Source organism: Thalassophryne amazonica, unplaced genomic scaffold (genome assembly GCF_902500255.1).
Source record: "Thalassophryne amazonica unplaced genomic scaffold, fThaAma1.1, whole genome shotgun sequence".
In the NCBI taxonomy this organism is placed as follows: domain Eukaryota; kingdom Metazoa; phylum Chordata; class Actinopteri; order Batrachoidiformes; family Batrachoididae; genus Thalassophryne; species Thalassophryne amazonica.
The window spans coordinates 1-26,888 of NW_022986472.1; the positions used below are offsets into that span (position 1 = coordinate 1).

The 26,888-nt window shown below is 43.9% G+C and overlaps 1 protein-coding gene and 1 long non-coding RNA gene across 2 annotated transcripts; both read left to right on the forward strand.

The window, feature by feature from the left end:
- The first annotated feature begins 9,176 nt into the window (after positions 1–9,176).
- On the forward strand, positions 9,177–10,290 carry lrrc3b (leucine rich repeat containing 3B). The gene has a single exon (XM_034165727.1). It carries the CDS (start codon positions 9,322–9,324, stop codon positions 10,102–10,104), a length of 783 nt encoding a protein of 260 aa, XP_034021618.1. The 5' UTR covers positions 9,177–9,321; the 3' UTR covers positions 10,105–10,290.
- Positions 10,291–10,960: 670 nt separating this feature from the next.
- Positions 10,961–14,977, forward strand: LOC117506234. Its single transcript, XR_004559411.1, has 3 exons — positions 10,961–10,970; positions 12,197–12,201; positions 14,733–14,977. It is a non-coding gene; the product is annotated as an uncharacterized LOC117506234 (long non-coding RNA).
- Positions 14,978–26,888: the final 11,911 nt, after the last annotated feature.

Below are 26,888 nucleotides of genomic sequence, written 5' to 3' on the forward strand. Positions count from 1 at the left end.
GGGGAGAGAGACAGACAAACAGAGGGAGAGAGACAGGCAGAGAGGGAGAGAGACAGACAAGCAGAGAGAGGGAGAGAGACAGGTAGATAGAGAGAAAGAGACAGACAAACAGACAGAGAGAGGGAGAGAGACAGGTAGATCGAGAGAGAGAGAGAGACAGGCTGGCAGAGAGGGAGAGAGAGACAGGCAGAGAGACAGAGAGAGGGAGAGAGACAGGTAGATCGAGAGAGAGAGAGAGACAGGCTGGCAGAGAGGGAGAGAGAGACAGGCAGAGAGAGAGAGAGACAGGCAGGCAGAGAGGGAGAGACAGGCAGGCAGAGGGAGAGAGAGAGAGACAGGCAAGCAGAGAGGGAGAGAGAGAGAGACAGAGAGAGGGAGACAGACAGAGAGAGAGAGGGAGAGAGAGAGAGAGGGAGAGAGAGGGGGGGTGGAGACAGGCAGAGAGAGAGACAGACACACAGGCAGAGCGAGAGAGACAGGCAGGCAGGGAGAGAGAGACAGGCAGAGCAAGAGAAAGAGACAGACATACAAGCAGAGAGAGAGGGGGGAGATAGGCAGAGAGAGGGAGAGAGACAGAGAGGGGGAGAGAGACAGGCAGAGAAAGAGAGAGGCAGACAGACAGGCAGAGAGGGAGACAGAGAGCCAGAGAGAGGGAGACAGGCAGAGAGAGGGAGAGAGAGAGAGACTTCAGACTTCAGACAACTTTATTGATCCTAAAAAAGGGCAATTATGTTTCCACTCCAATTACCTCAGACAAGATACAGCAATTCATCCACAATTATTACTTTTTACCGTAATAATGGCACACATCTAAATTAAAGACAACACATATACATTTGACATTGTTTATGAGCACTGAACTTGAAGTTTTCCATCCATCCATCCATCCATTTTCTTCCGCTTTATCCGGAGTCGGGTCGCGGGGGCAGGAGCTCAAGCAAAGCCGCCCAGACCTCCCAATCCACACACACCTCCCCCAGCTCTTCCGGGGGAACCCCAGGGCGTTCCCAAGCCAGCCGAGAGATGTAGTCCCTCCAGCGTGTCCTGGGTCTTCCCCGGGGCCTCCTCCCAATGGGACGTGCCCGGAACACCTCTCCAGCGAGGCGTCCAGGGGGCATCCGGAAAGATGCCCGAGCCACCTCAACTGACTCCTTTCAATGTGGAGGAGCAGTAGCTCGACTCCGAGCTCCTCCCGAGTGACCGAGCTCCTCACCCTATCTCTAAGGGAGCGCCCAGCCACCCTGCGGAGGAAACTCATCTCGGCCGCTTGTACTCGCAATTTCATTCTTTCGGTCATGAGCCAAATCTCATGACCATAGTTGAGGATCGGAATGTAGATCGATCGGTAAATCGAGAGCTCTGCCCCCCTACTCAGCTCTGTTTTCACCACGACGGTCCGATACAGCGACCGCATCGCTGCAGATGCTGCACCGATCCGTCTATCGATCTCACGCTCCATCCGTCCCCCACTCGTGAACAAAACCCCAAGATACTTAAACTCCTCCACTTGAGGCAAGGACACTCCACCGACCTGAAGAGAGCAAAGCACCTTTTTCCAGTCGAGAACCATGGCCTCAGATTTGGAGGTGTTGATTCTCATCCCGGACGTTTCACACTCGGCTGCAAACCACCCCAGTGCACGCTGAAGGTCCTGATTTGACAAAGCCAACAGAACCACATCGTCCGCAAACAGCAGAGACGAGATTTTGTGGTTCCCAAACCAGACCCCCTCTACACCCTGGCTGCGCCTAGAAATTCTGTCCATCCCTGGTGGAGGCCAACGTGCACTGGAAACAGGTTTGACTTACTACCAGCAATGCGAACCAAGCTCCTGCTGCGGTCGTACAGGGACTGGATAGCCATTAGCAAAGGACCCCAGACCCCGTACTCCCGGAGCACCCCCCACAGGGTGCCCTGAGGGACACGGTCAAACGCCTTCTCCAGATCCACAAAACACATATGGACTGGTTGGGCGAACTCCCATGAACCCTCGAGCACCCGATGGAGCGTGTAGAGCTGGTCCAGTGTGCCACGACCAGGACAAAAACCACACTGCTCCTCCTGAAACCGAGGTTCAACCATCGGTCGAATTCTCCTCTCCAGCACTCTGGAATAGACCTTACCGGGGAGGCTGAGGGGTGTGATCCCCCTATAGTTGGAACACACCCTCCAGCCCCGCTTCTTAAACAGAGGGACCACCACCCCTGTCTGCCAATCCAGAGGCACTGTCCCCGATCGCCACGCGATGTTGCAGAGGCATGTCAGCCAAGACAGTCCCACAACATCCAGAGATTTCATCCACCCCAGGAGCCTTGCCACCGAGGAGCTTTCTAACCACCTCGGTGACTTCCGCCTGGGCAATGGATGAGTCCGCCTCTGAGTCCCCAGTCTCTGCTTCCTCTTTGGAAGACGTGACGATGGGATTGAGGAGATCCTCGAAGTATTCCTTACACTTCCACTGCCCGACAACATCCCCAGTCAGGGTAAACAGTGCTGGTGGAGAGCTGCTTCTGCCTCCTGAGGCGCCGGACTGTTTGCCAGAATCTCTACGAGGCCGACCGATAGTCCTCCATGGCCTCCCCGAACTCCTCCTTGAAGTAGTCCATCTTCCGAATTGAGGCAAAGTGGGTGAAGGCCGCCTGCAGCTGTCAAGTCGCGCCGCCTGCCAGCTTTGGAAGGACAGAGGCCTGCCACAGGGAGGGAGGGGCAGGAAGAGAGGTAATTGGAGAAAGCTGGGGCATGCTTCAGTCCATGTGTAAGTCTGTCAGTTTATTGTCCTTGTGGGTTGAGATAAGAATGGAGCTGAATAATCTCACCAGTCTGGATAAATTCCTCTGGAGGTAAACAGTGGGCAATTGACCTTGATGCTAGATACCCTGTAGTGTTGCAGCTGAGCAGTGAAAAACACTTTTCCACTCGCTCAGCCAAATCCCACTTATGAATTAAGAATAGTCCCAATTATGAATTAAGAATATTCACCGGCCTCTGAAACCTTCAGCTTCAACTGCAAGGCACGCATCAGCTTCAAGGTGTCATCCAGTTTGCGTCTGAGTTCAGGAGTCAATGCAGTCTGAGAATGCACTGCCTTGCCAACCTCGTTAATCTTGACGGACAAGCGAAGGGCCGTGGTTCTTGATGCTGCCGTCTTGCCAATTTTCCGGTAGATCAGGGCAGCACATAAGCCAAAAAGTACCAGCCCTGCTGCCATGAGACCAAAAATAAATAAATCCTTGACATCCTCAACAGAGAAAGGCGCCAAGCATGCCACACGCCAGGAACTCCAGGAGTCGAGGACATAGCCCGCAGGATACGTTCAGGATCCCCCGGTCCTGACTTTCTTGTAGAAAAAATGGTGTCAATAGTGTTCAGAGACCAGCTGATCAATTCCATGGTTAATCCAATAGTAGTCCAATAGATCCAGAATCCAATATAGTTTTGAGGAATTCACAGTCTGGTGAAGTAGAGACTTGAAGGTTAAAGCAGAGAGATAAGGGAGAGTGGAGGAGATGCGACCACCCTCGTTGGAGTCCCAAGCTGACAGAGAGAGAGGCAGAGAGAGGGAGAGAGGGAGGGAGAGAGAGGGAGACAGGCAGAGAGAGAGACAGGCACAGAGGGAGACAGACAGGCAGAGAGAGGGAGAGAGGCAGGCAGAGAGAGGGAGAGAGAGAGGGAGACAGACAGGCAGATAGAGAGACAGACAAACACGTAGAGATAGGGAGAAAGGGAAAGAGACAGACACAGAGAGAGAGGGGGAGGGAGAGAGAGAGAGAGAGAGGCAAAGAGAGGGAGACAGACAGAGAGAGGGATAGAGAGGCACAGTGCGAGAGAGGCAGACATTCCGGCAGAGAGGGAGACTGACAGACAGAGAGAGGGAGACAGGCAGGGAGACAGAGAGAGAGGGAGAGAGAGACAGGCAGATAAAGGGAGAGAGACAGGCAGAGAGAGAGAAAGAGACAGACATACAGGCAGAGAGAGAGAGGCAGACAGACAGGCAGAGAGAGAGAGGCAGACAGACAGAGAGAGAGAGAGAGAGACAGGCAGGCAATGAGATGGAGAGAGCGAAAGAGACAGGCCGAGAGAGATACAGAGAGAGGGAGACAGGCAGAGAGAGGGAGACAGACAGTAGTAAGTAAGTAAGCTTTATTTATAAAGCGCCTTTCACAGACCAGGGTCACAAAGCGCTGCACATGGCATACAAAAATAATCTAAAAATAACATACGAAAACAATAAAATACAATATTAGGCTAAAAAGCTAACTTAAAGAAATGCGTCTTTAGTTGCCTTCTAAAAGTATCTATACAATCCAGAGAACGAAGGGCACAGGGAAGCTCATTCCAGAGGCTAGGTGCCACCGCTTTAAAAGATCTGTCCCCGCGAGTTTTAAAACGGGTCTGAGGAACCATCAACAGGTTCTGATTGGACGACCTGAGGCTCCTGGAGGAAGCATAAGGCTGGATCAGGTCCCTGATGTACTCCGGTGCCGGCAGTGAGATGGAGAGAGCGAAAGAGACAGGCCGAGAGAGATACAGAGAGAGGGAGACAGGCAGAGAGAGGGAGACAGGCAGGCAGAGAGAGAGAGGGAGACAGACAGGCAGAGAGAGAGAGAGGGAGACAGACAGGCAGAGAGAGGGAGAGGGGGAAAGAGATAGGCAGATAGAGAGAAAGAGAGAGAGAGGGAGACAGGCAGAGAGAGAGAAAGAGAGAGAGAGAAAGAGAGAGAGAGAGGGAGGGAGCCAGGCAGAGAGAGAGAGAAAGAGAGAGAGAGGGAGGGAGCCAGGCAGAGAGAGAGAAAGAGGGAGAGGGAGCCAGGCAGAGAGAGGGATGGAGGGAGGGAGAGAGATAGAGGCAGACTGACAGGCAGAGGGAGAGAGACAGACAGGCAGAGGACAGAGAGTGCTGTCTTTTCTCTTTAAGGCTACAAAAGTCTATAAAAAATAGTAGTGCTTAATTCTTTCACCAAAACATCAAATCCAGTGTTTCATCTCAGATACACCTTCTGGCAAATTGTTGCTCAACTTTCAGGTCTCCTTTTTAAGAAAATCCACATATAAAATCAGTGATAATAATATTAAAGCAAACAGAGCTCTGGTATCGGATCAGAAAAGTATCACATATCCACATTCAGGTATCGAGATCAGATTGGAAGTGAACAATTGTGCATCGGTGCATCCCTAGTTATTATGTTTCAGTCCCGTGGTCACTTGTTATTCATGTTGGGTTTCCCCCAGTTTGCACTCAGTTCACTTTTGAGTTTCATGTTAGTTTTCTGCTTGCGTTTCCTTGGTTTGGTTATTGGTTATGTTGCAGTTTCCAATGTAGTTTGTTTGTCTTTGTCATTATGTCTTCATCATGTGTTCTTTAGTTCATCATGTTATGTTTCCCTGATTTGCACTTTGTTCACTTTTGTATGCCTTGTTCAGTTTTTGCTTTTGTGGACTTCGTTTTGTATTTTGCTTTTGTGATTTCCTTCTTAGGTCTTGATGTTTTGGTTCTACTCACCCCCGGGTTTCTGTTTAGTGTTTAGTCACATTTTGTATTTTCAATTCAGCACGTGTGTTTCGACCTGGTCTCCTCTATTTTTATTCGTATTCCACACCTGCTGCTCGTTTGTTCATTTGTTTCCCTGTCTATTTAACCCTGCTCCTTTTCCTTGTTTGTTTGCCAGTTCCTTCTCGTTGGTTCCTCCATGCATGTGGTCTGTAAGTACTTTGAGATTCCTTGTTCATCTCCTGTTAGTGTGTGTGTGTGTGTGTGTGTGTGTGTGTTTTGATCATTTTGTGTGTCCTTTTGGTTGAATTTTGTTTTGTGTTGTTTTGGACTTTTTCTTACCCACGTCACGCTCACGATGTTTCTTGGACTGGATTTTCATGTTTTTGTACAATAAATCATCTGTGTTTTTCATCTTATCTCCCGCTTGTTTGCTGCTGGCGTATTTGGGTTTGTTCTGACAGTACTAATCATAACATGATGCCTGTTTCCTCCAAACATGACACCTAGCATTCACGCCAATGAGTTCAATCTTTGTCTCATCAGACCAGAGAATTTTGTTTCTCATGGTTTGAGAGTGGATTGCTGCAGAGACGGTTGTCCTTCTGCAAGGTTCTCCTCTCTCCACAGAGGAATGCTGGAGCTCTGGCAGAGTGACCATCGGGTTCTTGGTCACCTCCATGACTAAGGCCCTTCTCCCCTGATCACTCAGTTTAGACGGGCGGCCAGCTCTCGGAAGAGTCTTGGTGGATCTGAACTTCTTCCATTTATGGATGATGGAGGTCACTGTGCTCACTGGGACCTTCAATGCAGCAGAGTCTCAGATGTCTACAGACAATTCCTTTGACTTCATGTTTGTTTGGGGGCTGACATGCACTGTCCACTGTGGGAGCTTATATGTAGACATTATATGTTTTACTCATAAACATCTAATTCCGAACAGTTTAGCGATATTAACTGTAACTCTCTCAAATTACGAGGTCTGTCCAAAAAGTAATGGACCTTTTAATTTTTTTCAAAAACTATATGGATTTGAATCACGTGTGATTGCATCAGCCAAGCTTGAACCTTCGTGCGCATGCGTGAGTTTTTTCACACCTGTCGGTTGCGTCATTCACCTGTGAGCACGCTTTGAGTGAGCACTGGTCCACCCCCCTCGTCGGATTTTCATTGTCAGGGAAATGTCTGAATGATTTTGAGCTTTGCTGCATCAAATTTTTCCAAGAAACTGTGAGAGACAGCCAGGTGGACACCATTCGCTAAATTCAGATGGCTTTCAGGGATGATTTTATGGGGCTCACACAGATTGAAGAGTGTTACAACTGGTTTAAAGACCGCCCACAGCGGCTGAGAGTGTGCCGCGTTCTGAGCGGCGATCGACAGGCTGAAATGACCAGATCATTTCCAAACTGAACGCTGTGTTGATCCGGGACGTCGCCTGACTACCACAGAAATGGCAGAAGATGTGGACATCAAGACTTTTTTGGCACATTCCACTGTTACAGGAGTTTTTGTCATGGAAAGAGGAGCGGAGGAATGCGCCACCATGCCGCGAATGGCACGGGACAAAACCACAGGAATTTGTGTGTCAGGACAGAGCCGCATGGCACAAAGCAACGCCGTGATGAAGCCTCACAGGACATGTTCTGGCTTGTCCAGCTAATCCACAGTTTCTCAGATAGTCACACAATTGAAAAGCCACCCAAAGCCATCTGAAAGCCGTCCGAAAGCCATCCTGTGAGACCAACACGGAGGTGGTTTTGTGCCGCGCCATTCGTCTTAGGGCAACTGTTGTTGTGATTTGGCGCTATATAAATAAAATTGAAAAATTGAAATTGATGTGCTGAAAGGTATTATGGGAAATTCAAATGTCTCATTTGATCATCCCCCCCGTCAAAATCCACAGACCAATGCCATCTACTGGATGGGAGTACAAATAGTGACCCATGTTGGGTTTTTTTACATATGAAAAAAATTACATATTTACAAATACACATTTATTTGTAAATACCAACACACACATTACAGTAACTTGTGTGTTGGGTTTTACAAATAAATCAACCAACCAACCAACCAGTGAAGTAGACTAATTTTTCCCATAATGTCTCTTGGTACATGTGCCTGTTAAAAGCTTAAACCTTCAAACAGCAGCTGGCCTGCTCCGCCACGTTGTCTTTTGCTTGGGGAGGACTGAGCTCACAGTCGTCTGACCGCATAAGACAGAAGCTCGTTGTTTGTTTTTGGGCGTGTGATCGCTTTCCCATCCACTGATGTCCATGTTGAGGGCCTTCATGTCTCTTCTGCAGACCTCCTTGAATTAATGTTGATGGTGGCCCTGAGCTCTCCTGCCTGTTGCAAGCTCACCATGCAGCAGGTCCTTCGAATCCTGTTGTCCTGCATCCTGCAGATATGTCCTAGCCATCGAAGGCAATGTTGGTGTTGACTCGAGTACCTCATTGTTGTTATGCAGTCCATCCATTTGATGGCCAGAATCTGCCTCAGGTTTCACACATGGAAAGTCCTTTCTTGCCTCGTGTACAAAATCCATGACTCACTGCCATATCAGAGGGCACTGAGGACACAAGCTCTGGAGACAGTCATCTTGGTCTTTAAGGTCACTTTGGTGTTGCTCTAGACTCGACCAATCTGTCTGCTGACTTCAGAGTCCATAGGGAGGTTGTCAGCCCTCAGTTGAGCCAAGGTGTGTAAACTCCTTCATCACATGCAGCTGATAATTGTTTATTGTGATGTTTTTGGGGCTACTGGTGTCCTGGCTGAGCTGACATTTGTTGTTTGGTATGTTTATGTATTTAGGATCAAGGATGAACCCTGTGAAAACAGAAAGTTGATCGCACTAATATTTTTGGAGAAGTTAGCAATTTATCTAATCAGTAAACAATGGATGTTGTGCTACAATGCACCATGGGAGTTCTGGTTTTGGAAAATGTTATTGTAGTTCATGTTAGTCTAAAAGTGTTGTTAGTGTTATCGATTTATTGTGTTTTTGTCATTCAGTTGGTTTAGTTAAGTGTCATGTTGCCGGTTTATTAAATTTTTTAGTGAAATGCATTGAGAAAAGAGAATGTTTGAACCAACTTCAAAAAGTGTTACAGTTTGCAAAACCTGAATGAATTAAGTTGTTTGAACTTAAGTTTGAAAGTTAAATCAACTCTAACTTAAAAACTTAAGTTCAAACAACTTAATTCATTCAGGTTTTTACAAATTGTAACACTTTTTGAAGTTGGTTCAAACATTCTCTTTTTTCAGTGTAGGATGAAATGGGGACTGATAATAACGAAATGGGGGGGGGGGGGTGTAAAACGTAACAAAATGAAGCAGACTGACCCATTGGCTGAAGTTTCATCTCTTGAACACCAGATGGCGCACCTGCCCCTACTACATGTACTGAGTGCATCTCACAAAAAACTAAAGCTAAACAATTAAATAAAAGTAATTGTTTGGAGTCAGTCTGGTTCACTCTGCTCCATTTTGTTACATTTTACCCCAGTTTTGTGATTATCAGTACCCATTTGCCCCATTTCGTCCATTTCGTATTTTAGGTTGGCCCTCTAAAAACTGGAGAGGCCCCAGTGTCTGATCATGACAGAACAAAAATAAAACTCTCACAATTGAATAAATGCATTTCCCTGAACCTTCCTTAATCTCTGTGTTTAACCTTTTCAGGCATCGGAGGGGCATGAAATCATCTGTTGACACTGAAGGATCTCCAGCGCTCGGTGCTCGGTGAGGACGAGTCGCCACTATGCGATGTGTGTAGGGGACCGGTGCCGGTGTTGGGGCCCCGGGCGGGATGCTGCTGACCGTCGGTCAGTATGACTCTGCTGGACTTGTGGCTGTCGCACTCCATCCCCATGTGCCTGCTCCTCCAGAGCCTTGTCCTCATGGCCCTGTGCTTCCCCTCGGCCAGCATGTGTCCAAAGGGCTGCATGTGCCAGCGTGACCTGCACCTCCATGGCTTCAATGTGACCTGTAGTCAGGCCCGGCTCAAAGAGATTCCCCCGGGCCTCCCGGCTGATACCGTTCTCCTCAGGCTGGACCACAACCAGATAGGAGCTGTGCCTGACCAAGCCTTCCATGGACTCCGGCTTTTGCGGGAGCTCAACCTGTCTTATAATGCTGTGGAGACTTTGGGTGAAGGTTCCTTCAGTGGTGTGGAGGGAACGTTGCAGGTGCTGGACCTTTCACACAACCGCATCACGAGCGTGCACAAGGATGCCTTTGCTCGACTCAAGGCCCGCGTGATTGTGGATGATAACCCCTGGCATTGTGACTGCACCCTGCAGCAGGCGATCGGGGGAATGGCCCACAACCACGAGGCTGCTGCTCGGGTACTGTGCAGGAGCTCAGAGGTTCACGACCAGGAGGGACGGCCCTTCTTAGCAGTGGACACTGACCTGTGTAACCTGGCCAAAAGGACCACAGACTATGCTATGCTGGTGACCATGTTTGGATGGTTTGCCATGGTCATTTCATATGTGGTGTATTATGTTCGTCAGAACCAGGAGGACGCACGGCGCCACCTGGAGTACCTCAAGTCTCTCCCTAGCAAGCCGAAGAAGCCTGACGAGGCTGATGACATCAGCACTGTTGTCTGACAGCACTGAGACGTGACGCAGACTTTTACGACCCACAGTGTTTGTGACCCCACATTTCTAGTGTTTATGAATTCACTCTTTTAGGTGAGGTGAGCATCTAAACTCATGAGGAATCTTTGTATTGTGTAAATTTTGGCTGTGCACAGATTTGTTCTCGACTGAATCTGACATGAGATAAGAAACCACACATTGGGCCTCATGTATCAACGTTGCTACGGTGATATTTGAGCGTATATGGGGTGTACGCCAAAACGGCTGCACCACTTGGCATTTATCAATGTGGTTGTTGGCGTACGCTACGCTGAAAATATACACCAGGTCAAGAGGTGGCGTAAATTATACACCAAAATGAACCAGCGCTGGAATCCACATAAAAATGAAGATGATCAACATGATAAACAGTGCCATTATACAAATCAATGCATATGTTACATAAATAACACTTTCCTGATTATACTACATAATAATCAATACAAATCCCGCTGTTGCGGGATTGTTATGGAGCACGATCCGTGGCTACAGCGCTGACAGGAAGGAAAGCGCTGCTCGCCTTTTTCTCCAGACTTCGAGCCTGGAGCCAGAGCAGCGCTGAGCTTAACTTCATGTGGTGTGATCGTTTTAGACAATGAAATTGATAATAACAACTGTACTGATGTCATTCCCTTAATTCGCCCGTGCTGCAACCAGGTTGTGTCGTCTCCATTTGGTTGTCACAATAAAATAAATACAGAAATACATTTAAAAAATAAAGAAATCTGACAGATTAGGCGTGTCTTATTAATTGAGCGAGCAAATATCCACATGTCAAGAATTATTGACATGTGAAAAGAGAATACAGTGGTCCCTCGCTATAACGCCGTTCACCTGTCGTGGGCTCGCCGTTTCGCGGAGTATTTAGTCCAATTTTGCATGCTTTTTTTTTTTTTTTACAGTGTTCTGTGTTCTGCGTATCTGTTTATAAGAATCTTGTTGCCCAGAAGAAAAAAGAGCACCAACAACTACTCATAACTATGAGTATAATAACTACTCATATGATCAATCTATCTTTATTAGTTGGCTATGTACCACAGGCTTTTAAGGTGGCAGTAATTAAACCATTACTTAAAAAGCCATCACTTGACCCAGCTATCTTAGCTAATTATAGGCCAATCTCCAACCTTCCTTTTCTCTCAAAAATTCTTGAAAGGGTAGTTGTAAAACAGCTAACTGATCATCTGCAGAGGAATGGTCTATTTGAAGAGTTTCAGTCAGGTTTTAGAATTCATCATAGTACAGAAACAGCATTAGTGAAGGTTACAAATGATCTTCTTATGGCCTCGGACAGTGGACTCATCTCTGTGCGTGTTCTGTTAGACCTCAGTGCTGCTTTTGATACTGTTGACCATAAAATTTTATTACAGAGATTAGAGCATGCCATAGGTATTAAAGGCACTGCGCTGCGGTGGTTTGAATCATATTTATCTAATAGATTACAATTTGTTCATGTAAATGGGGAATCTTCTTCACAGACTAAAGTTAATTATGGAGTTCCACAAGGTTCTGTGCTAGGATCAATTTTATTCACTTTATACATGCTTCCCTTAGGCAGTATTATTAGACAGCATTGCTTAAATTTTCATTATTACGCAGATGATACCCAGCTTTATCTATCCATGAAGCCAGAGGACACACACCAATTAGCTAAACTGCAGGATTGTCTTACAGACATAAAGACATGGATGACCTCTAATTTCCTGCTTTTAAACTCAGATAAACTGAAGTTATTGTACTTGGCCCCACAAATCTTAGAAACATGGTGTCTAACCAGATCCTTACTGTGGATGGCATTACCCTGACCTCTAGTAATACTGTGAGAAATCTTGGAGTCATTTTTGATCAGGATATGTCATTCAAAGCGCATATTAAACAAATATGTAGGACTGCTTTTTTGCATTTACGCAATATCTCTAAAATTAGAAAGGTCTTGTCTCAGAGTGATGCTGAAAAACTAATTCATGCATTTATTTCCTCTAGGCTGGACTATTGTAATTCATTATTATCAGGTTGTCCTAAAGTTCCCTAAAAAGCCTTCAGTTAATTCAAAATGCTGCAGCTAGAGTACTGACGGGGACTAGAAGGAGAGAGCATATCTCACCCATATTGGCTTCTCTTCATTGGCTTCCTGTTAATTCTAGAATAGAATTTAAAATTCTTCTTCTTACTTATAAGGTTTTGAATAATCAGGTCCCATCTTATCTTAGGGACCTCATAGTACCATATCACCCCAATAGAGCGCTTCGCTCTCAGACTGCAGGCTTACTTGTAGTTCCTAGGGTTTGTAAGAGTAGAATGGGAGGCAGAGCCTTCAGCTTTCAGGCTCCTCTCCTGTGGAACCAGCTCCCAATTCAGATCAGGGAGACAGACACCCTCTCTACTTTTAAGATTAGGCTTAAAACTTTCCTTTTTGCTAAAGCTTATAGTTAGGGCTGGATCAGGTGACACTGAACCATCCCTTAGTTATGCTGCTATAGACTTAGACTGCTGGGGGGTTCCCATGATGCACTGTTTCTTTCTCTTTTTGCTCTGTATGCACCACTCTGCATTTAATCATTAGTGATCGATCTCTGCTCCCCTCCACAGCATGTCTTTTTCCTGGTTCTCTCCCTCAGCCCCAACCAGTCCCAGCAGAAGACTGCCCCTCCCTGAGCCTGGTTCTGCTGGAGGTTTCTTCCTGTTAAAAGGGAGTTTTTCCTTCCCACTGTCGCCAAGTGCTTGCTCACAGGGGGTCGTTTTGACCGTTGGGGTTTTTCTGTAATTATTGTATGGCCTTGCCTTACAATATAAAGCGCCTTGGGGCAACTGTTTGTTGTGATTTGGCGCTATATAAATAAAATTGATTGATTGATTGATTGATTGATAACTGTGTTTGTCACACGGAAACACCTGCTGCAGCGAGATGTGAGTGGGAAAAGGCGCGGCGCCAGGACGCAGAGGCCCGATCTGTGAAATACTGGTGAGTCACTATTAATAATTTCTTATGTGTCCGACCTCATTCGTTGATCATTAAAATTAATTTGTTAGTTTTAAATGCCATCATAATTATTTATAGGAAAACATTCTATTTTTATTTCTCAAACAAATGTTTGGGCCTGAAAACAGTTTGGTCTTATTTTTCTACTAAGGTTTGAACTTTGAGAGTGTTTACACACGAGAGAAAAGTGAGAAAATGTTCATGCCTGATTGAGAAAGTGTATAAACTGTGTAGTGAGGGGTTTTACAGCTTTGAAACGTCTATAATAATTGTAAAAAATAACGCTGACTACGTTGCGGTTTCGTGTATTTCGGGCTATTTTTTAGAACGTAACTCCAGCGATTAATGAGGGACCACTGTAACACTTTATTGATTATATGCTACAAACAATTGATACGACAGCCGCGTTTGATGCTCTATTGGCACGCGTCGTGATTGGTGAAGTTCTTTTTCATTGCCGTCTTCCCGGCTTCCATGTCGTAAAACGAGGGTGTGTCTGAAGCGGAGTCTGAATATTTATGGGTATGTGTTTATTATCCACCCGCCGCATTTATCAAGATCACGTCAGGCATACGCCAGAAATGGGCAGGTGCACACTGCTTGATACATGTCACGGCGACTTTTGTGTATTTCAAGTTTACGCCGTAAATTTACGCCACAAGTGCGCAACATTGATACATGAGGCCCATTGAGTATTTGTCTGACAACAACATTCTCTTTTCTAAAAAAACTAAGGAGTTTAGAAAATTTAAATCTCAGGTTTAAATATTGACATAATGGATTTTTAGATGAAAAATTTGACTATCTGATAAAAAGTAGAACTTGATACCCAGAACATGCTTGGTTCTGTTCCATTGATCATGTTATAAAACTAAAAGATGTACACTTGGGGCCTGGTTTACTAAGAATATTCAGTTGTGGGGGCATTCTGAAAGTTTGCATGTTGGGTTTTTGAAGGTTTTGCAGGTGATTTTCTCAGAATAACTGTACAAGATGACAGCGGATTTGCGTAATGCTTTTCCCCGCTGTGGGATCAATGAAGTTTATCTTATCTTAATAACCATAAGCACAAATTAAATTCAATCAGCCCCTTGTAGGTATGGGCAAAATAAGACAAACACATTTTAACTGAAAATGTTGTTGTGCCTTGAAAATCGTTTGCCTGCTATTTCACGAGAGTTGCAAAGTGTGTGGCACAAGCCCACATTTGCCTCCGCTGCCATGGAAATCCCTCCAATCACCTTAAACGGTTGCTTCAAATGAACATTCCCCATCAGAGGTGCTCAGGTACTTTCTCTGGTGTTAATATAATAATATTATTAAAATAATATTTTCTTCACAGTCACATAACTGGAGAGGACATGATGTAGAATGAGAATTATGTAGACTTAAATAGGTTTTATTCCTTGGTAGGTGGAGCTGTCTGCGGTGCTGATCTGCAGTTCCAGTCCCTGTGCGTGGTACTAGACAGAATGTGTAGTTTCCTTTTATAAATTCCATTATAAATTGGCAACTATAAAGTAATGTTTAATTGTGGTATTTTCTGTGTTTAAGAAGATTGACGGAAAATAAGAAAATGCCTACCCCAGACAGCTCACAGGGGAAGACTCTGAATCAGATTTATGCATGTTTGCAATCCTGCAACAGTTAGCATGCTGCTTTCAAACATGCAAAGTACAGATGCAGTTATTAGGCCCTTAAATTTCTTATGGGCTTGATAAATCACACTGTGCTCAGTTAAACCATTTGTATGATGTTCTCCCAGTATTCATACTCACTCAGTTATTAAGGCAAACATATTAAATGGACAGCACTTGTTATTTTGCTTATTTAAAAGACAGTCCACAGTGTCAAGCATTCATAGATCAGTGGCCCATTTTTTGTGGGTAATATGAAGTTTGCAAACATTTTTATTCATGCAAACCTTTAGTAAATCAGGCCCTTAAAGCGCACGTTCACTCAAATATTGCAGTACCACTGTGTGTCCAGGACCTCCAGACACCTCAACACTATTTCACAAGATTATTGGTTTCATTTCAGTTTCAATCTCACGTGTTTTAGAGCATTAACCTCTTGGATGTTGTTGCAGGAGGAAGAAATGTTCCCCTGTTTAATTACTCCGATCATTAATGAGATAAAATATTTACAACTGAAAAAAGTCTCATTCTGTGTAATCAATCATCACGTAATGAGCTGATGGGATGTCAGCAGAGGGTCTGAAAACACGACGCGCTCCAACATCCTCATCAGCCGTCAAAACGATTCCTCATGCTGCTGCTTTAGCTCCACCTACTCTGACCTTCATCACCAGTTCTTCTCCCAGTAGCAGTTCAGGACTTTGGAACCCTCAGACGACAGTGCTTTCTTTATTTTTTCTTTTGTATCCGTTTACTTCCTGTTGAAATCACTGGACTTCATGTGGGTAGGCTGGTTAGCACCTTAATAACTTAACCTTTTATGTCACAGAGGCGGTTCCATTTGTTTCTGCCTACAAGTTGCTGGTTCCTCGTTATTTTTAAGATTAAGAAGGAAACAAAGTGAACATGCTTATTCTCCAATAACGCACATAAAAGTTATGGACATGTTGTTTGTGGAAACCTGCGGGACGGCGTTTTGGGTAACATTGCATAACATGACAGGCGCCAGGGGCATGGGGGGTGGTTGAGATCATTGTGACTGTATGAAAACCGGTGTAATGGACCATCCATGATCTCCTCCCCCTCAGTGAGCATGCATATTGTTTTTCACAGAATAATTGTAATAAATTTCGATGCAGAGCTGCTGTGAATTCATGTGTGTCCACGTGAGTGTGGAAAAGCATTTGTGCATTTATGTAACGGGAGCAAATTAAAAGCAGACAGTCTCTGTCATCAGGGTCCATGCACAGAAAGAATTACTCCGTAGTATCAGGATCTGTGGACAGAGTGTGTGCCCTGTTTCCTCAACTCATTAAGCTGACTGTGGGAGGAGCCGAGGTGTCTGACAAATACACTTTCCTGACTTTGGTGAGTGCTGTGCCACTCAGAGAGTGAAGTTATATTCATTCCCCCCCCCCCCCCCCTTTTTTTGTTTTTGCTGATCCAAAAAAATTATCTGAAATTTTTGCACTGTTGCACCCCCAGAAAAATACGTGAATATGGCCAATTGTTGTACAATTAGCAGTACAGTATGTATTTTGTAACAACACTAGACCCAGTTGACCTGGTAGAGCTACTTGTCATCATTTATCATCATTTATTCAAAATCAAACACCTCAACAAATCTTTTGTGTGACAAAAAAGGGGGAGAGACAAGACATACGACTGAACAAAAGTAAAATAGTTTTTATTCTTGTAGTATTTCTAAGCAATTTTTTTTTTAATCAGCTTGTCACGGCAGCACCACCAAAAGTTCTAATATGGATTCTGCAGTCATCGTGGGGCGTGGGGGGGTGGGATGACTAGGTAAACTGAGGTATGAAGTAAAAGTCAGGCTGTGAACTTAAATGTCTTCATGTGATTAATTAACAGTAAACAGTATATGTTCAGTTCATATAATATGATGATACAAGCTAATAAATACTTATGAATGAGGACAGGATTTAATGGACAGCGGTTAATGTGGTCAGGCTTAACACCTGTCCTGGTTGTAGCACTTCAGAATTGGAGTATCTTGGTTTAAGAGGACTAAGATCCAGGATCCAGATAAGATCCTGTCTTTTAATGACTTCCTGGACTCGGCCTTCAGAAGTGTCTCTGTAGGTGGTGTTGAAGTGTTGAACTTGTAGAGACGTTCGCTGATCTCAGCAATGATGTTCATGGCTCTGGGTGTCTGGGTCCTCGGTCTTTGAACTTAAGAGATGTCTGGGAGGAGTTTAAGGATTCACGAGGTTCTTGATGATGCCGATTTCTTTGCAGGAGAATAAAAGTCCAAATCTTTAGGGTCCAGGTGGTTCCTGTCTCCTGTGTGGTTGTGAGACTCTGCCCAGTGCCGGTTCCTTGGGGACCTCTGGAATGACACTGTGTCAAAGTCCTTCTTACTGGGGAGACTCGGAGAATCCCGTGCGCTGTGAGGACGTGTCAGCTAGGACCTTTGCACCACATGTGGCCTGTTTCTCTGAGTGTGATCGGCACACAAGGGGCTCAGTGTTGAGGGCTGATGTAACTGCAGAAGGTCAAGGAGATAAATCAGCATCCAGTTCCCAAAGTGGTTCTGTAGTGTGGTTGAGCATGCTCCCTCATCAGTATGTGTTCAGGGAGCATGTTTGACATCAGAAACGTCATGATGTCTTATCTATAAGTGACAGTCCAACCTTTGCATTAAGGTTTCAGTTTGAAGACTGAGGCGCTAAAACCAGGGCTTAATTTGAGTGGGAGCAAGCCGGAGCGCGCTCCGGAACCTCGGACGTGCGCTCCGGAACCTCGGACGTTGGCTCCGCCAGCTATTTATACTGGATCTGTGATCTGCCACCTCTCTTGACTAACAAAATATATAAAAAAAATGGTCCAATGGATGGTCCAGGGTCACCCGATCCAGCCCTAACTATAAGCCTTAGCGAAAAGGAAAGTTTTAAGCCTAATCTTAAAAGTAGAGAGGGTATCTGTCTCCCTGATCTGAATTGGGAGCTGGTTCCACAGGAGAGGAGCCAGAAAGCTGAAGGCTCTGCCTCCCATTCTACTCTTACAAACCCTAGGAACTACAAGTAAGCCTGCAGTCTGAGAGCGAAGCGCTCTATTGGGGTGATATGGTACTACGAGGTCCCTAAGATAAGATGGGACCTGATTATTCAAAACCTTATAAATAAGAAGAAGAATCAAAGGCAATCACAAACAATGAGACTAAGTGGGCAGGAGACAAGAAACACAAAGCACTTTTCACTCATGGTTTCAATTATAAATCTAATTCATTAACGGTAACTGTCATTTTTACAAAGGGAAAATATCACACATACAGTTGTATGAAAATTCAGTAAGGTATATCTTATATATTATATTCCAATTCTAAGGTGGAACTATGCCAGTATACAAAAGTATATCTAAATATCTAAAAATGAAGAGTAAAATAGGAGAGTAGAAAAGAGTAGAGTAGAGCCACTTAGGTGCCTGGTCTTGAGAACCATACCAGGAGTATGTAAAAGTATGTAAACGTTTGGGCACCCCTGATAATATTCATGATTTTCCTTTATAAGTCATTGGTTGTCTGGATCAGAAATTTCAGTTAAATATAACATATAGCAGACAAATACAGTGATATTTGAGAAGTGAAATGAAGTTTCTAGTATTTACAGAAAGTGTGCAATAATTATTTAAACAAAATTAGGCAGGTGCAGAAATTTGAGCACCCTTGTCATTTTATTGATTTGAATACATTTAGCATTAACTATTGGAACACAAAATTGGTTTGGTAAGCTCATTGACCCTTGACCTCCTTAGACAGGTGAATCCAATCATGAGAAAAGGTATTTAAGGTGACCATTTGCAAATGTTTCCTCTCTTTGCATCTCTTCTAATGAGTGGCAACATGGGATCCTCTAAACAACTGTCAAATGACCTGAAAACAAAGATTGTTCAACATCATGGTTTAGGGGAAGGATACAAAAAGCTATCTCAGAGATTTCAGCTGTCAGTTTCCACTGTGAGGGACATAGTGAGGAAATGGAAGACCACAGGCACAGTAATAGTTAAGGCCGTTCCACAAGAAAAATCTCAGATAAGCACAGCACAGAACATAGCACATAGCACAGAAACTGCCCTTTTAAAGGTTTTTAATGACATTTTAATGGCAAATGATAGTGGTAACCATGTCATTCTTGTTCTGCTTGACCTGACTGCTGCTTTTGATACAATTAACCACAACATACTGATAAATCGTTTGCAGCAGCTTGTGGGCATCGGTGGTAGTGCCCTGGACTGGTTCAGGTCCTACTTAACTGGTAGGACTATTTGCGTTGGCCTCGGGGTTTGTGAGTCCTCCTCCGCTCCACTTTTATATAGGGTCCCACAGGGTTCAATTCTTGGACCCCTACTCTTCTCCCTGTATTTGCTTCCCCTGGGATCCATTCTCAGAAAGCATGGCATCAGCTTCCACTGCTATGTTGATGACAGCCAGCTATATGTCCCCCTAAAGAAAAATGATGCCTGTTCTCTTGAGCCCCTTTTGTCCTGTCTTGAGGATGTTAAAGCCTGGATGGCATTGAATTTTCTTAATTTTAATGAAAAGGAAACGGAGGTGATTGTTTTTGGCCATAGCAGCTCCTCAAGGTGCAAGCATATGCTCAGAGGGGACCGAGCTTTTTCTGTTGTGGCTCCAAAGATGTGGAACAAGTTACCGCTCCACATCAATCAATCAATCAATTTTATTTATATAGCGCCAAATCACAACAAACAGTTGCCCCAAGGCGCTTTATATTGTAAGGCAAGGCCATACAATAATTATGTAAAACCCCAACGGTCAAAACGACCCCCTGTGAGCAAGCACTTGGCTACAGTGGGAAGGAAAAACTCCCTTTTAACAGGAAGAAACCTCCAGCAGAACCAGGCTCAGGGAGGGGCAGTCTTCTGCTGGGACTGGTTGGGGCTGAGGGAGTCAGGCAGTCCTCTTCACTTTTTGTTTTTAAAACTAATCTTAAAACCCACTTTTATGCACTGGCTTTTAACCTGGAATGAGATCTTGATCTGTTTTGGTTGTTTTAACTGATTTTACTTGTTTTAGTTTTTTTTTTTGGGGGGGGGGGGGGGGGGTGGGGGCTTGTTTTTTTTTTTTTGTACTTTGTGGTTTGTTACCTTTTATATGTCCCCTTGTGTACAGCACTTTGTTTCAGCTGCAGCTGTTTTTTTTAAAGTGCTTTATAAATAAAATTGATTTGATTTGATTTGATAAGCTGAAGCGAAGGATGGTGAGAACAGTCACAGTCAACCCACAGACCTGCTCCAAAGACCTGCAATGTGATCTTGCTGCAGATAGTGTCTCTGTGCATTGTTCAACTATACAGTGCACTTTGCACAAGGAGATGCTGTATGAAGCTGTAATGCAGAGGAAGCCTTTTTTGTAAACACGCCACAAACAGAGTCACTTGAGCTATGCTAAAGCACATTTGGACAAGCCAGCTTCATTTTAGAATAAGGTGCTATGGACTGATGAAACCAAAATTGAGTTATTTGGACATAACAAGGGGTGGTATGCATGGCTGAAAAAGAACACAGCATTCCAAGAAAAACACTTGCTACCTACAGTAAAATTTGGAGGTGGTTCCATCATGCTGTGGGGCTGTGTGGCCAGTGCAGGTACTGGGAATCTTGTTAAAGTTGAGGGTCACATGGATTCCAGTCAATATCAGCAGATTCTTGAGAACAATGTTCATGAATCAGTGACAAAGTTGAAGTTGCGCCGGGGCTGGATCTTTCAACAAGACAATGATCCTAAACACTGCTCAAAATCTACTAAGGCATTCATGCAGACGAACAAGTACAACGTTCTGGAATGACCATCTCAGTCCCCAGACCTGAACATTATTGAAAATCTGTGGTGTGATTTTAAGTGGGCTGTCCATGCTCAGAAACCAACAAACCTGAGATGTTTTGTAAAGAAGAATGGTCCAAAATACCTTCAACCAGAATCCAGACTCTCATTGGAAGCTATAGGAAGCGTTTAGAGCCTGTTATTTCTGCAAAAGGAGGATCAACTAAATATTGATGTATTTTTTTCTGTTGGGGTGCCCAAATTTATGCACCTGCCTAATTTTGTTTAAAGAATTATTGCATACATTCTGTAAATCCTATAAACTTCATTTCACTTCTCAAATATCAGTGTGTTTGTCTGCTATATGATATATTTAACTGAAATTGCTGATCCAAACAACCAATGATTTATAAAGGAAAATCATGGAAATTATCAGGGGGCACAAACATTTTCATACAATTGTATCTTTTAATGTGCTAATTCTGAAGGTTTGAGCGTAAACAGAAACATGCACCAAAAGGCATTATGGGAAAATGAGTCACCTTCATTGGTTGGTTGGATTATTAGTTTTTTACAAACACACAGGTTGCTGTACCGTGTATGTTGTTTTTCATAAATAAATGTATTTGTAAGTATGTCATTTTTTCCACTTCCATCCAGTAGATGACAGTGTTCTATGCATTTTGATGGTGGGGGGAGTGATTGAAAGAGACTCATTTGAATTTCTCATAATGCCTTTTGGTGAGTGTGTCTGTTAATGCTCAAATCTTCAGAATTCGTGCATTACTTTAAAAGATGTGATATTTTCACTTTGTACTTTCACTTTGTAAATGATAAAGGGCTTTCACACTGGAAGCGTCAGCCACGGTAGAAGCATTGCAGAACCGTCTAAAAAGCATCATTTTCAATGAGACGCATCGCTTTTTTGAGCTAAAGTGACACCTCTACCGGGAGCATGGATTGCCGTTTGTCATCAGGCTACCATGGTCTAAGTTCAAACCAATCCAACTTTCGCTGCTGTGCACTGTGACGTAGCTTCGCATTGTCCAATAGAAATGAGGCATCAGGCCAAAACACGGAAGACTACAGTGGCAGAAACCACTGATCTATATATATATAACACAGTGTTTTATACAGATCATTTATACACAACAATTTTCTGAAATTACTCATAACCATCCCAAAGACATATCGTTCTCTTTGGCTGCTTTCAGTGATGCCGGTATTTGGTTAGACTCTTTCTCTCTGATTGTTCTGTCTGAGTTATTTTCATTAGTTACTTCATCCAAACCATCAACATGTCTATTAGACCCCATTCCTACCAGGCTGCTCAAGGAAGCCCTACCATTAATTAATGCTTCGATCTTAAATACGATCAATCTGTCTTTATTAGTTGGCTATGTACCACAGGCTTTTAAGGTGGCAGTAATTAAACCATTACTTAAAAAGCCATCACTTGACCCAGCTATCTTAGCTAATTATAGGCCAATCTCCAACCTTCCTTTTCTCTCAAAAATTCTTGAAAGGGTAGTTGTAAAACAGCTAACTGATCATCTGTAGAGGAATGGTCTATTTGAAGAGTTTCAGTCAGGGTTTAGAATTCATCATAGTACAGAAACAGCATTAGTGAAGGTTACAAATGATCTTCTTATGGCCTCAGACAGTGGACTCATTTCTGTGCTTGTTCTGTTAGACCTCAGTGCTGCTTTTGTTACTGTTGACCATAAAATTTTATTACAGAGATTAGAGCATGCCATAGGTATTAAATGCACTGCGCTGCGGTGGTTTGAATCATATTTATCTAATAGATTATAATTTGTTCATGTAAATGGGGAATCTTCTTCACAGACTAAGGTTAATTATGGAGTTCCACAAGGTTCTGTGCTAGGACCAATTTTATTCACTTTATACATGCTTCCCTTAGGCAGTATTATTAGGCAGCATTGCTTAAATTTTCATTGTTACGCAGATGATACCCAGCTTTATCTATCCATGAAGCCAGAGGACACACACCAATTAGCTAAACTGCAGGACTGTCTTACAGATATAAAGACATGGATGACCTCTAATTTCCTGCTTTTAAACTCAGATAAAACTGAAGTACTTGGCCCCACAAATCTTAGAAACATGGTGTCTAACCAGATCCTTAGTCTGGATGACATTACCCTGACCTCTAGTAATACTGTGAGAAATCTTGGTGTCATTTTTGATCAGGATATGTCATTCAATGCGCATATTAAACAAATATGTAGGACTGCTTTTTTGCATTTGTGCAATATCTCTAAAATCAGAAAGGTCTTGTCTCAGAGTGATGCTGAAAAACTAATTCATGCATTTATTTCCTCTAGGCTGGACTATTGTAATTCATTATTATCAGGTTGTCCTAAAAGTTACCTGAAAAGCCTTCAGTTAATTCAAAATGCTGCAGCTAGAGTACTGACAGGGACTAGAAGGAGAGAGCATATCTCACCCATATTGGCCTCTCTTCATTGGCTTCCTGTTAATTCTAGAATAGAATTTAAAATTCTTCTTCTTACTTATAAGGTTTTGAATAATCAGGTCCCATCTTATCTTAGGGACCTCATAGTACCATATCACCCCAATAGAGCGCTTCACTCTCAGACTGCAGGCTTACTTGTAGTTCCTAGGGTTTGTAAGAGTAGAATGGGAGGCAGAGCCTTCAGCTTTCAGGCTCCTCTCCTGTGGAACCAGCTCCCAATTCAGATCAGGGAGACAGACACCCTCTCTACTTTTAAGATTAGGCTTAAAACTTTCCTTTTTGCTAAAGCTTATAGTTAGGGCTGGATCAGGTGACCCTGAACCATCCCTTAGTTATGCTGATATAGACTTAGACTGCTGGGGGGTTCCCATGATGCACTGTTTCTTTCTCTTTTTGCTCTGTATGCACCACTCTGCATTTAATCATTAGTGATTGATCTCTGCTCCCCTCCACAGCATGTCTTTTTCCTGGTTCTCTCCCTCAGCCCCAACCAGTCCCAGCAGAAGACTGCCCCTCCCTGAGCCTGGTTCTGCTGGAGGTTTCTTCCTGTTAAAAGGGAGTTTTTCCTTCCCACTGTCGCCAAGTGCTTGCTCACAGGGGGTCGTTTTGACTGTTGGGGTTTTTCTGTAATTATTGTATGGCTTTTGCCTTACAATATAAAGCGCCTTGGGGCAACTGTTTGTTGTGATTTGGCGCTATATAAATAAAATTGATTTGATTTGATTTGATTTGAAGAAAATAGCAGGGGTGGTAGCCAAGTGGTTAATGCCCTTGGTTTCAGTTCAGAAGGCTCTGGGTTCAAATCCCACCCCTGCCACATTTCTCCATGTAATGTGGAGTTGCGTCAGGAAGGGCATCTGGCGTAAAACCTGTGCCAATTCAACATGTAGATCCACCTTGGATTTGCTGTGGCGACTCCAAGTGCAAACAAGGGAGCAGCCGAAGGAACTTTACTTTTAGTTTTCTGAAGAAAATCCTTGCAAATTATTTTTTTAACCTCAAAATGAATTTTTGATTACTGCAAAAAATTTAGAACACTTATAATTTAAATAGTAAAAAAAGATTCTTTAGAAACCTTTCGTCATCTGTACAAGGTCTGTTAGAAAAGTATCCGACCTTATTTTTTTTTTTCAAAAACCATATGGATTTGAATCACGTGTGATTGCGTCAGACAAGCTTGAACCCTCGTGCGCATGCGTGAGTTTTTCCACGCCTGTCGGTTGCATCATTCTCCTGTGAGCAGGCTTTGAGTGAGGAGTGGTCCACCCCCTCGGCGGATTTTCATTGTCTGGAAATGGCGGAATGATTTGGGCTTTTTTTCCATCAGAATTTTTTCAGAAACTGTTAGAGACTGGCACCTGGAGACCATCTGAAAAATTTATCTGGCTTTCGGTGAAAATTTTACGGGCTTCACAAAGAATAAGGACTGTTACTACAGCTTTAAGGATGGCTTTAAGGACACTCGGCGTGCCGCGCTCCGTGCCGCCAGCGAGAGCCACAAACCACCGGATCATTTCTAAACGGATGGCTCTGTGGAGCCGGACCGTCGTGTGCACTTTCTCTGGTTATCACAAGAGCTGAACATCAACCATTTTCCGGCAGATTTCACTTTTAACAAGAGATTTTGTCATGGAAAGCCGAGCGGAGGCTTCGCGCGTCACGACCGATTTGCTGATGGAGTGAGACAAAGGAACACCTCCGTTTTGGTCTCACAGAACGGCTTTGAGATGGCGTTCAGACAGCTGTCTGTGGTTTTTCCATCGAGTGATTATCCGAGAAATTGTGGATGTGCCTGGACATGCCAGAACATGTCCCGTGAGGCTTCATCACAGCGTTGCTTTGCGCCATGCAGCACCGCCGTGACGCGCGGAATTGCTCTGCATGTCTGTCTCAGTGTGCCGAAAAAATGCCGATGTCCACGTCTTTTCACAATTCCTGTGCTAGTCAGACGACGTCCCGGATAAAACACAGCATCCAGTTTGGAAATTAACGACACATTCCACTGTTACAGGAGTTTTTGTCATGGAAAGAGGAGCGGAGGCTTCGCGCGTTGCAGCGGTGCTGCATGGCGCACAGCAACGCCGTGATGATGCCTCACGGGACATGTTCTGGCATTTCCAGGCACATACACAATTTCCGAGTGACCAAGCTCCTCACCCTATCTCTAAGGGAGCGCCCAGCCACCTTGCGGAGGAAACTCATCTCGGCCGCTTGTACTCGCAACCTCGTTCTTTCGGTCATGAGCCAAATCTCATGACCATAGGTGAGGATCGGAACGTAGATCGATCGGTAAATTGAGAGCTTTGCCCCCCTACTCAGCTCTCTCTTCACCACGACGGTCTGATACAGCGACCGCATCACTGCAGATGCTGCACCGATCCGTCTATCGATCTCATGCTCTATCCGTCCCTCACTCGTGAACAAGACCCCGAGATACTTAAACTCCTCCAAGGAGTTTAACGAACCTTGGACATTTATTTTTAGACAAATAAAATAGCATGGAAATGTGTACATTTTTAAGTCTGGTAGATTATATCTCATTTCATCCAGAAAAACACACTGTAAATAAATACAAATGTTAATTATAAATGCAACAACAGACAATTTGACTGCAGTGTGATTGTAAAGTAGGATTTCTTAATGTGACATAAACCTCATGATGAAATTATTTTTTAATAGAGTCATTTCAGCTTGTAATTACGTCAGGATATGTGATTGCCTTTAATGTTGTGATCAGGACAGAGTCATTTCTAAAATATAAATTTGACTAGTGACTGTGAATGTTTTACAACTGTACACAATAGGGGCGGGGCTTTTGCCTGTGCAAATGTCTTTTGACTGAACTTTTATTTCGTGGACATTTTTAATGATCCATTCATTTATTGTTAAAATATAAAATGAAAAAGCTTTTTAAAAAATAATAAAATAGTTGCTGTTTAAAGAGCCTTTTATTTAGAAGCAGGTGTTGTTTCCTGGATTCTTGGGACATTTAACCAGATGAAGGTCTCATCTGCAGCTTTGACCTCTGGTGGAGTTGTTGAAGACACTTTTGTCCCATTTTGAAGAGCAGAGATGTTTTCTTCTGGCTGGACTTCATGGTGTTCAACTCATCACTGGAAGCTTTTGAAGTGCATCTGAATTTAGGTTGTCTGTTGTTCCTGACTGGGACAATATATATATATATATATATATATACACACACACTCAACAAAAATATAAACGCAACACTTTTGGTTTTGCTCCCATTTTGTATGAGATGAACTCAAAGATCTAAAACTTTTTCCACATACACAATATCACCATTTCCCTCAAATATTGTTCACAAACCAGTCTAAATCTGTGATAGTGAGCACTTCTCCTTTGCTGAGATAATCCATCCCACCTCACAGGTGTGCCATATCAAGATGCTGATTAGACACCATGATTAGTGCACAGGTGTGCCTTAGACTGCCCACAATAAAAGGCCACTCTGAAAGGTGCAGTTTTGTTTTATTGGGGGGGATATCAGTCAGTATCTGGTGTGACCACCATTTGCCTCATGCAGTGCAACACATCTCCTTCGCATAGAGTTGATCAGGTTGTCAGTTGTGGTCTGTGGAATGTTGGTCCACTCCTCTTCAATGGCTGTACGAAGTTGCTGGATATTGGCAGGAACTGGTACACGCTGTCATATACGCTGGTCCAGAGCATCCCAAACATGCTCAATGGGTGACATGTCCGGTGAGTATGCCGGCCATGCAAGAACTGGGACATTTTCAGCTTCCAAGAATTGTGTACAGATCCTTGCAACATGGGGCCGTGCATTATCCTGCTGCAACATGAGGTGATGTTCTTGGA

Coding starts and splice junctions, on each gene's coding strand:
- lrrc3b (XM_034165727.1), top strand. CDS start 9,322: ATGACTCTGCTGGACTTGTGGCTGTCGCACTCCATCCCCATGTGCCTG.